The sequence below is a fragment of the Triticum urartu genome, chromosome 4A (genome assembly GCF_056163025.1).
Source record: "Triticum urartu cultivar PI428250 chromosome 4A, HENAU_Tu73, whole genome shotgun sequence".
Lineage (NCBI taxonomy): Eukaryota > Viridiplantae > Streptophyta > Magnoliopsida > Poales > Poaceae > Triticum > Triticum urartu.
In genome coordinates, this window is record NC_141876.1 from 216472068 (window position 1) to 216487385 (window position 15318).

Consider the following 15318-nt stretch of genomic DNA (forward strand, 5'->3'; position numbering starts at 1 on the left):
TTTCCTCCTCTCCCCCTCACCTGACTAGCAGGGCCCGCTAGTCAGCCACTCAGTACGCGCGCGAAGCGGTACGAGTGGTGGTGCCCCAAGGCTTTACGCCTTCGACATCACCCCCCCCCCAATCTGTTTCTATTTAATTCAAATTTCATATTTTTTCCAGAGAGCTTCAAACAGCCAAAACTCTTTAACCATAAGTCCAAATGAATTGGTTCTTTTGCATTGTGTTCTTTGTAAATAAATCTAGCATCTCACCAAAAATGGGATTTTTCCCTGCTGTCTAGATTTTTCTGGTGAATTTCAGAAGGGTTCTTGATGTTTTCTTTTTGTGTTTATAATTATTTTCAGAGGGTGAGGCTTGTCTTGAGGATCACCAGGAGGCTTGTGAACCTCATCTGCACTAAGGCAAGCCACAGCAACATTTTCATGGTGCTATTACAATATTTGTGATTTTTCTACTTGAATGAATGATTTAATCCATGCATTTAGATAAGTATTATGATATTTATACTCTGTAGTTGTTTGGTTAAGTTAATATGCTTGATTTATAGAAAGTTTAAAGATAACTAAGTTGGTAGAGAAACTAAAATTAAAGTTCGCTATGGTAGAGTAATATAGTTATGGATATGAGTAATTATGTGGAGTTATTTTCTTGCTTGAGAAAATGATAAAGTTGCTAGAAAAGATTTTGGTTAAAGTTAGGTTTGATCCTAACCAGAGAAGTATCATGAGTTGTTGATGTTTTTGCTTGGTGTGGAGATAGTTGACTCGGTCATTTCAGTTGATATGTGATGCATATGTTAGTGGTGCATTTCATGGCATATTATGACACCGGTTATTTTCACTTTAAGTTGAACCTGATAATAACTCAACTTGAATATATCATTGACCGGGTCATGGTGCCACTGAATCAAGTTTTTCCCAGTGCAACCGCATTTGCCTTTATGGGCAGGCCTTTATTCGGTCTGTTGTCATGCCTCTGGCCGGTGCCTCCAACGAGGGAAAGTTATGGGCGTGCGGTACCCTGGCCTGGTAAGCAGACATAACCTTGTGTGCCTATTGTTGAGATTTTTGGTACCGTGTCCCCGTGTGGGATAGTTTATGTGTTGGCCACGACGGTGGTCGTGTGTCTTTGGTAGACACGGGGCCACCCAGGATTAGCCCACAGGGGAGTGAGTCGGAGTGGCCGGGAGAGTGTCATGGCAATGGAGGGGTTTCGTCGGAACACCGTTGGTCCACCTGAATGGGAGTGCGAGGCCATGGGTTCCGTGGTGTGGGTACAGTGCGCTACCTCTACAGAGTGTATTAATCTATCGATAGCCAAGTCCACGGTTACGGACATGCTCAAAAGTAGGTCAAACCATGGGTCAACATTTAATAAATCTGGCACACTAAGTTATGAACTCTGCACTGTTGATGATGGCAGGAAGGCCATCGGGATGGACAAGACCAAGTGTTGGTCGTGGTTGTGATCGCCGGAAGGATCATCGTTTTAGATCAAATTTGGGTCGTGGTTGTGATCGCCGGAAGGATCATTGTTTTAGACCAAATTTGGGTCGTGGTTGTGATCCCTGGAAAGATCACGAGATATTCATAGTTAAGATTGTGAGGATGGTACGGTTGTGATCCAAGAAGTGATCACCATTTGAAAAAAGGATTTTTCTCGCAAGAGCATGATCACAGCATGTTGGTTATATTTGTGCATTATTAATAATTGGTTAATTATCATGATATTGTCTGTCATTATGTTTATGTCTGTTATGAGCTTGCAAGTACATTCAATGTACTGACCTGGCCTGTCATGCCAGATTTCAGGAAAGCATTGTTGGAAAGGAGTGTTGTCCGAGTCTAGATCATGTCCACATCGGTGTCCCTGTGCTATGGAGTTCCGCTAAGACGTTGTTCCACTGCCACGTAGTTGTTATGATTGAGGCCTTTTAATGTACATATTGTTCAGCCGCACCATGTGTGCCGCTTGGCCTCGTTATCTATTGTAATATAAACTTTGATCCGCTAGCATCAATAAAGCTGTTGTTTTCTATACCAAGATGTTGTGTGTTGCCAGAAGACATGGTCTCTGGGCTGGCAATGCATGGTAAATCGGTTGCACTGAGCCGGGGTGCCACACTGGACGAGGAAGCGGTAGCTCGCCATGTTTGCATCCTTGGCGTCCCAGTCGCCAGACGACTGCTGGACCACCAAGTCCGAGTCGCCGTAGCACAGGACCCGGCGGATGTCGATTTCCTTGGCGAGCCGGAGCCCATGGATGAGTGCCTCGTACTCGGCCATGTTGTTGGAGGTGGCAAAGTGGATCTGTAGCATGTACTTGAGCTTGTCGCCTTTGGGAGAGGTGAGGACGATACCAGCTCCCAAACCGGTGCGCATCTTCGAGCCATCAAAATGCATCCGCCAATGGGTGGAAACTAGTGCTGGCGGCAGGTACTGGGTCTCGGCCTAGTTGACTAGGAAGTCAGCCAGTGCTTGGGATTTGATGGCGGTGCGGGGTTGGTAGAGGATGGTGTGGGGAGCCAGCTCAATAGCCCACTTCGCCACTCGGCCCGATGCATCTCTGTTGCCTATGATCTCGACAAGGGGGGCGGCGCAGACGACCGTGATGGTGTGCTCCTGGAAGTACTACTTGAGCTTCTTGGTGGCAAAGTACACGTCGTAGCACATCTTCTGGTAGTGGGGGTAGTTCTGCTTGGAGGCGGGCAGCACCTCACTCAGGTAGTAGACGGGCCTCTGGACCGGTTGTGCCTTGCCGTCTTCTGGGCGCTCGACCACGATCACGGTGTTGACCACCCAGCTGGTGGTGGCGATGTAGAGGAACATGGGTTCCTTAGCAGCCGGAGCGGCCAGGACAGGCGGCGTGGTCAGCATCAGTTTGAGCTGGACGAAAGCCTTGTCTGCCTGGTCATTCCACTCGAAGAAGGTGGTCTTCTTCATTAGCTAGTACAGGGGGAGGGCCTTCTCGCCCAGCCGACTGATGAACCGGCTGAGAGATGCCAACCACCCAGTGAACTTCTGGACCTCCCGCAGCCGGGTGGGCCTCAGCATCTGTGTAACGCCCTCGATGCGGCTATATCTCCCACGTGTCGAAGCACGACTTAGAGGCATAACCGCATTGAAAGCAATGTCGCAAGCGAGGTAATATTCACACAACCCATGTAATACATAAGGGAAAGAGATACATAGTTGGCTTACAATCGCCACTTCACACAATACATGAATAAAGCATTACATCATCCAAATACAATCAAGGTCCGACTACGGAACCAAAATAAAAGAAGAACCCCAAATGCGACAAAGGTCCCTGATCGACCCTAACTGGGCTCCACTACTGATCAACTAGAATGAAAACAACACAAAGGACAAGATCTTCATCGAGCTCCTCCTGAGCTTGGTTGCGTCATCTGCACGGTCTCATCGGCACCTGCAAACTGGTTTTGGAAGTATCTGTGAGCCACAGGGACTCAGCAATCTCGCACCCTCGTGATCAAGACTATTTAAGCTTATGGGTAAGGTAAAGGTATGAGGTGGAGCTGCAGCAAGCGACTAGCATATATGGTGGCTAACATACGCAAATGAGAGCGAGAAGAGAAAGCAAAGCACGGTCGATAAAAGTATGATCAAGAAGTGATCCTAAAACAACCTACGTCAAGCATAACTCCAACACCGTGTTCACTTCCCGGACTCCGCCGGAAAGAGACCATCACGGTTACACACGCGGTTGAAGTATTTTAATTAAGGTCAACTTCAGGTTTTCTACAACCGGACGTTAACAAATTCCCATCTGCCCATAACCGCGGGCACGTCTTTCGAAATTTCAAATCCCTGCAGGGGTGTCCCAACTTAGCCCATGACAAGCTCTCACGTTCAACGAAGGAATAGACCTTCTAGCGGGAAGACCCGATCAGACTCGGAATCCCGGTTACAAGACATTTCGACAAGGTAAAACTAGACCAGCAACACCGCCCGAATGTGCTGACAAATCCCGATAGGAGCTGCACATATCTCTTTCTCAGGGCACACCGGATTGTCCAAACTTCCGGTAGGCCAGCCCAGAGTTGCCCCTGGTGGTCACCGGTGGCTGACAAGTTGGACCAACACTCAGAGGAGCACTGGCCCGGGGTTTAAAATAAAGATGACCCTTGGGCGCGCGACCCCCAAGGGAAAATAAAAGGCTAGGTGGCGAATGGTAAAACCAATGTTGGGCATTGCTGGAAGAGTTTTACTCAAGGCGAACTATCAAGGGGTTCCCATTATTACCCAACCGCGTAAGGAACGCAAAATCCGGGAACATAACACCAATATGACGGAAACTAGGGCGGCAAGAGTGGAACAAAACACCAGGCATAAGGCCGAGCCTTCCACCATTTACCAAGTATATAGATGCATTAATTAAATAAGATATAATGTGATATCCCAACAAGTAAACATGTTCCAACAAGGAACAACATCTCCATGTTCCAACAAGGAACAAACTTCAATCTTCACCTGCAACTAACAACGCTATAAGAGGGGCTGAGCAAAGCGGTAACATAGACAATCAACGGTTTGCTAGGACAAGGTGGGTTAGAGGCTTGGTTCAAAAATATGGGAGGCATGATAAGCAAGTGGTAGGTATCGCAGCATAGGCATAGCAAAAGAGCGAGCAACTAGCAAGCAAAGATAGAAGTGATATCGAGGGTATGATCATCTTGCCTGAAATCCCACAAGGAAGAAGAACGAGTCCATGAAGAAGACAAACGGACGTAGACGAACGAATCCTCACAACACGACGTTACCGGATTACCGAGACGAAGTACACCGGAAAGAAAGCAAACAACACAGTAAACGACCACAACAACAACATGGCACGATGCGCAAACAAGTATGATGCATGTCCGGTTTAAAGAAGCATGGCATGGCAAAGTGCACAAACAATCCTACAAATTAAGTGGAGCTCATTATGCAACGGAGTCGCATATTGGAGAAAACACCACATGACTTAAGTAGTTCTCTCTCATTTATGTACCCAACAATATTAAATGTTGATTAACATGGCAAGAGGTGAAGCACAACAAAACTACCTATCTAGGCAAGTTTAAATGAGGCCGGAAGGAACGAACAACAATTCCGGAAAATCCTCATATGCATAATTTAAGGTTTGGTACTGTTCTGCCCTAAACATTATTTTAGAGTTGTTAAACATGCAAGATGAGGCTACCATGTAAATCTAGGCATTTTTCTACCCCATTTACATATAAAGATTATTTAAAACCGAGCTACGGTTATTTAGTTATGAAATAAATCATTTTAGCATGGCATAGGGGCAAATTTAAACAAACATCATTTTAAACATTTCAAACATGCATGAAAGTTGCATATTATGAAACTAGATGCAATTCTAAGCATTTAACATGTTTGAAACATTTTAATCCGATGCACGGTTCATGAGTTATTAAATGCATGAACTCTAGGGACTTTTCTGCAAATCTGCAGTCTCAGGATAAAAGGAAAAACATCCAGGCAGAAAAAATATAGAGCTGGGCCGAATCTGGAGCGCTGCTCACATTGGGCTTGGCCCGTTAGTGGAAGAGGCTGGGTAGGCCGGATCTATCTGGGCCTTGGAGGCGCTGGGCTCGCGGACGCAAGTCAACGCGAGCATTGGTAGGGGAAGGAGCGGGACTTGGAGGCGCTGCAGAGGGCGGGCAGAGCAGAGGCAACGGCGGTGGCTTGGCAAAGCGGGTCGCCTGGTGGTCGAGGAGGCAAGGAGGAGGCCGAGGCCGAGCTCTAGAGGCCGGATCTGGTGGCTGCCTCTCCGTTCCTGGCGTCAGCGGTGGACTCCGATGGCACCATGGCATCTTGCAGAACGGGAGGGAGAGAAAGATGAGCTCGGTAGGCAGGGAGAATAAGGACGGCGAGCTCGGGGCTCACCGTGGCAGCGGCGGTCGCTGGCAGGAGGCTAGGCGGCGGAGACGGCAGGAACGCGGGGGAGGGAAGAGGTGGTCAGGTGTTGGTGCTCCTGGCTTCCTGCGGGACAGTGACGAAGCTCCGGCGCGGCGGCTGTTCCCCGCAGCGGAAGTCAGAGAGAGAGAGGTGTGGAGGAGGCTAGCTCCGACGAGGATCGAGTTGGAAGGGGCGGCGCGGAGCTCTTGTGTTGGTCCGGTGCTCCAGCGAGCGGCGACTGAAGGTCGAGGAGGAGCTCCTCTCTTTGGGTTTGAGCGGGGCAGGGAGGAGGAATCCCTCGGGCAGGAGATAGCCAGGGATTGAGTGGAGGCGCGGGGAGGTGATCCGGTTGGGTTCGAATCGAAGAGCTCGGGCTCGAGCTCTAGTTGGTGGGAGGAGGAATGGGAGGATCCCGATGTGGATCTAGGAGTGGCGGCGGCGGCTGGGAGGATGGGACAAGGTTCCTGATTTTTAGGGTTGGGCCTATACGTATATAGCAAAAGGGTTTTCGGATAGGGGCATTTGGTCCCTCCGATCTTAATCGGACGATCTCGGATAAATAGGTTAGGGAGCCCAATTAACAAAACGGAGACGTTTTGTAGATGTTTGGGGTTGATCCGGATCCAACGGTGACGACTGCCCAGGTCGGGTTCGGGACAACTCTCGGACGCGCGCGAGGGGGGGGTGCGGGCTGACGAGAGAGGTTAGGTTGGAACTGGCGGTAGGTAGAGAGCTGTGTAAACGGTCTCGAGGTGAGAGAAGAGAAGAGAGAGACCCGGTGACTGTTTCTGGAGACCGAAAATGTCCGACGAAAAGACCGGCTGTAATGCCGCTATAGTTTAACGGTTGGGCTATCAAACAAACTCCGAATGCGATGAAACTTGACAGGCGGTCTATCTACACTATAACAACACCGCATGCCAACTTTCGACCAATTCTGAGAACATTTTCCGGCCACCTATAAAATAATATTTTGGACGTGCCGCGGGCGCGTGCAAGTGTGTCTGGGCTCAGAACGGACAACGGACGGAACTGGGAGACGCGAACGAATGCGAATTTTGAAAACATGATGATGCAATGCAGATGATGACATTATATGCAATGCATGACACGCAAGCAATGACAAGGCAACAACAGCGAATAAGCGGAGGACACCTGGCACATCGGTCTCGGGGCGTTACAATCTGCTCAATGGCCTTAATCGTCACGGGGTTGCACTCGATGCCACGTTCGAAGACAAGGAATCCAAGGAGCTGGCCGGCGGGTACTTCAAAGACACATTTCTCCAGGTTGAGCTTGATTTGAAAACGGCGCAGATTGTCGAAGGTCTCCTTGAGATCCTCCAGAAGGGTGTCGTGCTTCTCCGTCTTCACCATAATATCGTCTACATAGATGTGGGCATTTCTGCCGAGTTGCTTGAGGAGGCACTTCTACATGCAACACTGAAACGTGGCACCAGCATTTCTTAAGCCGAACATCATGGTCAGGTAACAGAAGGTTCCTAATGGTGTGATGAAGGCGGTCTTCAGCCGATCGACCGGGTTCAGCTTGATCCGGTGGTAGACGGAGTAGGCGTCCAGGAAAGACAGCAGCTCGCATCCGGCTCTGGAGTCAATCACTCAATCTATCCGAGGCAAGGCAAAAGGATCCTTGGGGCAGGCTTTGTTGAGGCTAGTGTAGTCGATACACATATGCCACTTGTTATTCTTCTTCAAAACGAGGACTGGGTTGGCAAGCCAGTCCGGGTAGAACACTTCCATGATGAAGCTAGCTGCCAGAAGCCGGGCAATCTCTTCATCAACAATCCTTCTCTTCTCTTCTGACAGGCGGCGGAGGGATTGCTTGACTGGCTTTGCATCCGATCTCACATGTAGCTTGTGCTCGGTGAAATCCGTCGGAACACCAGGCATGTCTTTGGGAGACCATGCAAAGATGTCCCGATTCTCATGGAGGAAATTGACTAGCTCGCTTTCCTATTTCCTGTCGAGGGTTGACCCTACGATAGCAAATCTCTCCAGGTGCGCTGGATCTAAGGCGATCTTCTTGGTTTCCTTGGCCGGCTGGAAGGATCCCTGAGCCTCCGCGTCCTTGGGGTCGGACGGCATGTCCGCCTGCTTGCTGGCCATGGCGACCACCCGGTCAAGGAGACGCTTCTCTTCGGCGATGATGAGGGACTCGGCTAGCCGGGAGCTAGCGACGGCGCACGCGACCGACTTCTAGTAGTCGCCGGCTATGGTGATGATGCCCTTGGGACCCAGCATCTTCATCTTGAGGTACACGTAGTGCAGCACTGCCATGAACTTGGCCAGTGCAGGTTGGCCCAAGAGCGCATGGTAGGGGATGTCCAGGTCAACCACCTCGAACCAGATTGGCTTGCGGCGGAAGTGGACGTTGATCTTGATCTTGCCGATTGGAGAGCAGGAAAGCCCGGGGACGATGCCATGGAAAACGGTCCGACTGGACAGGAGCTGCTTCTCTTTGATGCCCAGCTTCTCCATGGTGTCGCGGTAGAGGATGTTGATGTTACTGTCGTCGTTTATCAGGATTCAGGAAAAGCGGCAAGCCCGCCTCTCCGTTGAGAAGGTGGAGTCTAGCACCATGGCGTAAGCACCCGGCGAGGGCATCACGGCCGGGTGATCTTCACGGCTCCAGCTGATGGGCCTCTCGGGCCAGTGCATGAATTGGGGGACATCATAGGCGACAGCGTTCACCTTATGGTGATGCTGACGCCGACTGTGCTTGTCATCGGCTTCACTAGTGAAGACGATGTAGGTGGCGTTGGCATCAGGAAACTCGCCTTGGAGCAAGCCGACTGGCCGGGGGACTAACGGCGGAGGAGGTGGCAGCGCCGGGTCGGCTGCTAGAGGTGGCAGGCCTTCGCCCTTGGCGATCCAGGTGAGCTAGTGGCACTTCCGAGTGGTGTGGTTAGATGGTTTCGCGCCGTTGTGGAACTTGCATGGAGAGTCAAGGGTTTTCTCAAAGGAGAAGGCAGGCAACCAAGCACCCTTGCTGCCCTTCTGATGCTTGGGGCCAAGCTGCCCCTCCGGCTGCTGGTCTTCGACTATTGCCAGTTACGGGCTGTTGGAAGCCGACTGTTGGGCCTTGCGCTTATTGTTGTTCGGCTGTTGCCGCTGGTTGGAGTCACCAACCGGCGTCTAAGGAGCCGGCGGGAGCACCTTCCCGGATGCGTCAACCCAGATCTCTAACTTCATGGAGGAGTCGGCAGTGGCGTACTTGTCCTCCACGATCAGGAGCACATCCAATGTTGCTGGCTCGTCGCACAAGAGCTTGTGCTTGAGCAAGGTGCCCTCTCTGCACCTGGCGGTGAAGTTCTCGATGGCCTGCACCTCGTGTACCCCTTCGCAGGAGTTGAGAAACTCAGCCAAGCGCGTCAGGGAGTCGCGGGTGGATTCAGTCGGACCCTGAACGCACATGGAGAGCTGGCGGGGCTTGGGGGCCGCTTGTAGGTGCTGGTGAAGTTGTGGATGAAGACATCAGCGAAGTCCAGCCAGCTGTTGATGCTGTATGGCTTGAGGTTGTTCAGCCATGTCCGGGCCGTGCCCTGGAGCATGAGCGGAACATACTTCACGGCAACACGCTTGTTGCCGTTTGCTATGCTGACGGTCGTGGAGTAGTCGACCAGCCAGTCCTCCGGCTTCACGGAGTCGTTGTACTTGGGAATATCTCGAGGAAGTGAGAACCCTTTGGGGAAGGACTCATCGCGAATGCGGGTGCCGAAGCAGGCCGGGCCGATTGCATCTTCTTCTTCTACGGCTAGGGAGCGAGCAAGCAGCTCGATCCAGTGGCGCGCGTCGTTTTCTCCGACTCCCTCATGGGGGCCCAGCCGGCCTCCAAGAGTCGGATGATCGACAAGCGGCCGGGAGGCGCGCCTCTCCTGGCGAGGAGGAGACAGATGGTCGTCCCGCCGGTTCTCTACTCGTGGGCGGCCATGCTGGCTGCGCACAACCGTGAGGCGAGTGTGCCGGCTGCGGCTAGCAGCCGGCTTCGGGTTTTGCTGACCGCGAGCGCCGCCTATTGGGAACTGGGAGGTCGCCCCATGCTCATGGTGGGGGGAAGGTTTTCGAACTGCCTATCGGCCACCATCGTGCGGTGGCACGCGTCTTGCTGCGTGGTCGCAGCGTCGAGGAGTTCGTTGAGGCGCGCCATCTAGCTGCGGTACTCGTCGCCCTCCAAGTGATCCAACTCTTCTGTTGCCGCCTGGGCGGCTCGCAGGTTCTCCACTAGCGTAGCATAGATTAGACATCCGACTCCCAGCATGCTGGCGATGGCCGTGCCGCGCTGCCGGATCTCACCGGCTTGATTGGGCTCGCCAGCAGGCAGCGCGCTGCCCGTGATGCGGTCGATATTGTGCTGGGACGCTTCGGCACGACGCCTGATGGCCGCTATCTTGTTGGCGTTGTCGAGGAGGGCGACACGGAATGCCTCCAGTGTCATCCCATCAGCGTTGGCGGCGACAGGGGTGGACAGGCCCTGCAGGGCCGCTCGCAGCAGATCCTGGACTGCTCCATGGGAGTCCCTGCTGCGGCTGGTGACCATCACCTTTGCGATGATGCTGGTGCTGGCACCGCTGGCGACAGGAGGGAGCGGGTCATCGACGATCACCACATCGCCAGGGAAGGCATCAGTGGAAATCGCGTCAAAGTTGATGAGCATCTCGACAGGCTCGATGAAGGGGCCGGTGGAGCCAACGAACTCCAAGTCGGAGGTGGGCTCGTTGGCGATGCAGAGCTTGCCGAGAAGGTCGACGAGGCAGCTTGTGAGGCAGGCTGCTCCCGCATCGGGCGCGGGCTCGTCGGAGAGGCTGATCTTGCCGACGAGGTCGGCGATGCTGTTCGCGGAGCAAGCCGCCTCTGCATCAGGCAGCGTGCTGGTGCAAGCACTAGCGGGCGTGCCGGGCTGGCTGATCAGGCTGGTCGTGACGTGCTCGCCGGAGAGGAAAAGGGTTCCCGTCCAGAACATGTCTCCGGCCGACGGTGCGCTTAGCCCCACGGTGGACGCCAAATGTCAGGGATATCTAGCGACATATGCCAGGGGGTGACTTATCATGGATGGGGACAGGAGTACGTCGTCGGGGCTCTCCGTGGAGGTAACACCCCTAGTCCTGCTCTGCGGGGTCTCCGCATGATGACTAATGTCAATAGGTGGCTGCAAGGTTGCTCCTTGAGCTGTTCGGCTAGAGGAGGAAGAAGGGCAAGGCTAGCTCCTTTGCCTCTCTAGCTATGGGTGTGTGTGTTTGCATGGGTGAACCTAGGGGGTTTATATAGGCCTACCCCCCAGGGGTACAATGGTAATACGGTCGGGTGTAGGACCCAGACGTTAGTGTCTTGGGGCGTCGGGTTCTCCACCGGCAGCTAGGGCCCGCTGTTTGGTGGGTCCCGCCGGCTGCCGTGAACCTGGCCGACAAGTAGGGCCCGCCGCCTGCGGGCCACGCTGACTGCCTTTTGGTGTAGCTTCTCTCTTGATGACGGCAGCCTCGTCGGGTGACGCATGGCTATAGTCCCGCCGCTGGCGGGCGCTTACTGTAGCCATACTCTGTCTCATCAAATTAATGGCGCGCGGACTATGAGGGGAGGGAGGGCCGCCTGCTAGAGGTCGGTCCGCCCTCGAGGCCGCCTCCTCATGGTTGCCGTCTTCTAGTTGCTTGCGGAAAGGTAGGGCCTGCCGCCTGTGGGCCGTACCGACCGCCCGTCGTGGGAGCATGGCCCTAGCTGACGTAGGCTGCGTCATGGGCCGTGTGGCTACAGTGCCACATCGGGCGAGGGGTGTTCGCTGGGTACGTCCGCACTATGGCCACGCTCCTCCGGGATTCAGGGGTAGAAGGTGGTCCTGTAGCCGCGCCCCGTCTCATCATAATAAATGGGTGCAAACTCTGAGGGAACGCAGGGCCGCTTGCTAGGTGCCGGCTCCCTAAGGCCGCCCTTTGAGAACACGCCGTCTTTTGGCAGACGGCCTCCTAGACCAGTTGGCCCAAGGAGCCAGCCATACGCCTGGAAGGTGCGAGGGGCTTTGCTTGCCCCGATGTCTTGAAGTGTTATGGGGTGCGGAAGAGGCTTCCCATGGTCAATCCCTCCGACACTGAAAGTTACCATTATAATCACCATGTTATGGATAATATTTGACAACCCCAAAGTAAACGTTCTACATGATGGTATTCGACATTCTCATGGTCTAAGGATGTGAGTATGTGTTAACACTTTCATGATTATACTTATAACATTGTGACGATGTGATCTCGTAGTATATCATTCACTTGGGTCTGTCTAACACCACTGTTCTGTTAACAATGTGCCCCAATTGTTGTCATCATCCATTTTACTTCAATAATGCCCTATGATATGGAAACATGATCATCATGCAAGACATAAGCTAGTCTTAGAGACGAGAGTATGGAACGACTTGGTGTTTATGTCTCCACACATGCAAGTGTGTTTATCTCATATTCAAGAATCATTGCAATTATAGTATAGAAATATAAACTTAATTATAAACATGGAAATAAATAATAACATTTATTATTACCTCTAGGGCATATTTCCAACACTTTCTACTTATGCAATCGCACAACTTCATGATCGTGTTATGGTGTACCACCGATGATGTAGCAACTTCACATTGCAATAATGGATCACATCCAAATTGAAGGGCGTGTAGTGAGTGTGCTCATGAAACAAAGAATGCACATGTTGCCAAAATATCGTGCTCTTTTGTTTTATGGCTACAAACCCCGTACTTGTGACCAACCATGCGTTGCACAACAATGCATCCTCCCTCACCAAGTACCTTGCCATCGTGCTTGATTCATGTTAAACAAGGAGAACGTCAAAGGACAATCAATGACATTTGGTAGAACACTTGTCGGGCGTGGTGTTTGCCATGGATGTCGTCGGTAGGGGGCGGCGATACCTGCGCTGCAGACCGATCTAGGGTGCAATGACAACAAAGTACAAGGTGTCTAGGTGGAGTGGAGGTCCAACAAGAAATGGTCAGCAACCAAAGTAGTGTAAAGGCGTGGCAATTTTGATGGCGCAGATAGATACCAAGGAGGAAGGTTTGGAGTGGGCGGAAGGGCTCTAGGAGGGGGGTTTAGGGTGGCGGCGGGCATCCAAACTCCTCCAAACGTCCCACAATTTTGTTTTTGTTTAGGAGAAATTTGGATGTCCAGACCGGTCCACTTACATTTGATGCAACATTGGATAGCAAAAAGTACTCAGGCATTTAGCAGATGCATGGCGTTGGAGATGCCCTTAGGTTGGAAATTCCCGGCATGTAACGTTGGCATACTCTTTTTTGTTTTCTTTGACAACGCGTTGGAATACTCTTGTCTGGTTTATTTATTTTTTGCATCGATGGTATTTTTTGCATCGATGGGTCGTGAAACCTACCAATTTTGATCCTATCGTAATATTGTTATATGACTATTAAGTATTGGCTTTGTGGCCACCATTCAAGTTAAATTTGCTTTGCATGAAAAAAAGCGGCCACACCTTACCAATTAGTATACCATAGCTCATGTAAAATAGAAACAACTAGAAGCATACGCGCGCCTTGCTGCGCTGTTCTACTTTTCTACTGTTTATTTTTTTATTGTTAATTCACAAATAGATTGCTTGCTTCTCTATTTGCGGGTCGGGGGGTTGTTTTTCTCATGGGCCTTATGTGTTTTGGCTTCCATGATTTTGGGATGAGAACACCCTTTACTGCATTGCAGGATATGTCTAGATGCTAAGACACGTCATCATTTACTTGGTAGGATATTACTCTCTTTTCTAGAACTATTGTTCTTCACAAAAATGATATGTTAGCAGCACTACCAAAAACATATCCAAAGTAGTGGTTGGCGTCAAGCATGTCCCCGACCTGTAGGTAAACCATAGTACTGGATGGACATGATAATATTAATATGCAAAACTAATTGAAGACTTTAATATGCGTAACTGAGGCTTCTGATTGTAGTATTCATTTACAACAATCATACAACTCTATGATTTAACCAATCAATATTTCCTAATTTACCTTGGTCACATACAAATAATACAAAACACCAACAATTATGGTCTGCAATAATGGTAGAAGGGTAGTTAAAGTGAGAAATACGTGGAAGTTGTAACACTGCACCAAAGTATATGGCTTTTGGTTTTCAATATTCATCATTCATATGCGTAGTTAGAATCAAAATAGAAAGAACATATTTGAAATAAAAGCAATGATTTGCACTGACTAACTAACGACAGGAAAGGGAATGAAGCATGTTTATAGCAGCCTTTAAGAGGAAGAGACAGAAATGGGAGGATTAAGATATAATAGCATAGGTGATTGATCTCAGTTTTCATTTGAATGTAACATTACTAATGCAATAATAAGGCCTGATCAGTTGTGTACATAAGCCATTGGAAAAGGCAATAATAAAATGGTTATTATCATATTTCCCGTTCATGATAAATGCTTATTATTCATGCTAGAATTGTACTGACCAGAAACTTAAATACATGTGTGAATACATAAACTATATCGTGTCCCTAGTAAGTCTCTACTAGACTAGATCGTTGATCAAAGATGGTTATGGTTTCCTGACCATGTGCATGAGTTGTCATTTGATAACGGGGTCACATCATTATGAGGAGGATGTGATGGACAGACTCAACCGTAAGCTTAGCATCAGATCATTTAGTTATTTGCTATAGTTTTCTTCATGTCAAGTATATGTTCCTTTGACTATGAGATCATGCTACTCCCGGATACCGGAGCAATGCCTTGTGTGATAAGTCACTTCGTAACTGGGTGATCATAAAGGTGCTCTACAAGTATCTCTGAAGGTGTCTGTTGGGTTGCATGGATCGAGATTGGGATTTGTCACTCTGTGTGATGGAGAGATATCTCTAGGTCCAAACCCGGGACTGGGTGTCTCTATTGCAAGGGGAATGGCCACTGGAAACGGAACTGCCCCAAGTACTTGGCAGATAAGAAGGCTGGCAACGTCAACAAAGATATATATGACATACATGTTATTGATGTGTACCTTACTAGTGCTCGAAGTAGCGCCAAGATATTTGATACTAGTCCGGTTGCTAATATTCGTAACTCGAAATAGGAGTTGCAGAATAAACGGATACTAGCTAAGGACGAGGTGACGATGCACGTCGGAAATGGTTCCAAGGTTGATGTGATCGCCGTCGGCACGCTCCCTCTACATTAACCTTCGGGATTAGTTTTAAACCTAAATAATTGTTTCTTGGTGCCTGCGTTGAGTATGAACATTATATCTGGATCTTGCTTATTGCAAGACTGTTATTCATTTAAGTCAGAGAATAATGGATGTTCTATTTATATGGATAATATCTTTTATGGTCATCCACCCCTTGTGAATGGTTT

General features: G+C 50.2%; 2 protein-coding genes across 2 annotated transcripts; both read right to left on the reverse strand.

Annotated features, from left to right (window-relative positions):
• Positions 1-2631: 2631 nt before the first annotated feature.
• Positions 2632-2943, reverse strand: LOC147975418 (uncharacterized). Its single transcript, XM_087520412.1, has one exon. It carries the CDS (start codon positions 2941-2943, stop codon positions 2632-2634), a length of 312 nt encoding a protein of 103 aa, XP_087376538.1.
• A 4958-nt stretch (positions 2944-7901) lies between these two features.
• On the reverse strand, positions 7902-8426 carry LOC147975419 (uncharacterized). The gene is made up of 2 exons (XM_087520413.1): positions 8183-8426; positions 7902-8083 (listed from the first exon to the last, which is right to left on the reverse strand). Exons 1-2 carry the CDS (start codon positions 8424-8426, stop codon positions 7902-7904), a joined length of 426 nt encoding a protein of 141 aa, XP_087376539.1.
• Positions 8427-15318: the final 6892 nt, after the last annotated feature.

Bases quoted from the DNA above. Each gene is read 5' to 3' on its own strand.
- LOC147975418 (XM_087520412.1), bottom strand. From the start codon at position 2,943: ATGAAGAAGACCACCTTCTTCGAGTGGAATGACCAGGCAGACAAGGCT.
- LOC147975419 (XM_087520413.1), bottom strand. From the start codon at position 8,426: ATGGAGAAGCTGGGCATCAAAGAGAAGCAGCTCCTGTCCAGTCGGACC. The intron at 8,084-8,182 runs GTCCCAAGGGCA...TCATCGCCGAAG, and splicing joins CCTCAAGATGAAGATGCTGG to AGAAGCGTCTCCTTGACCGG.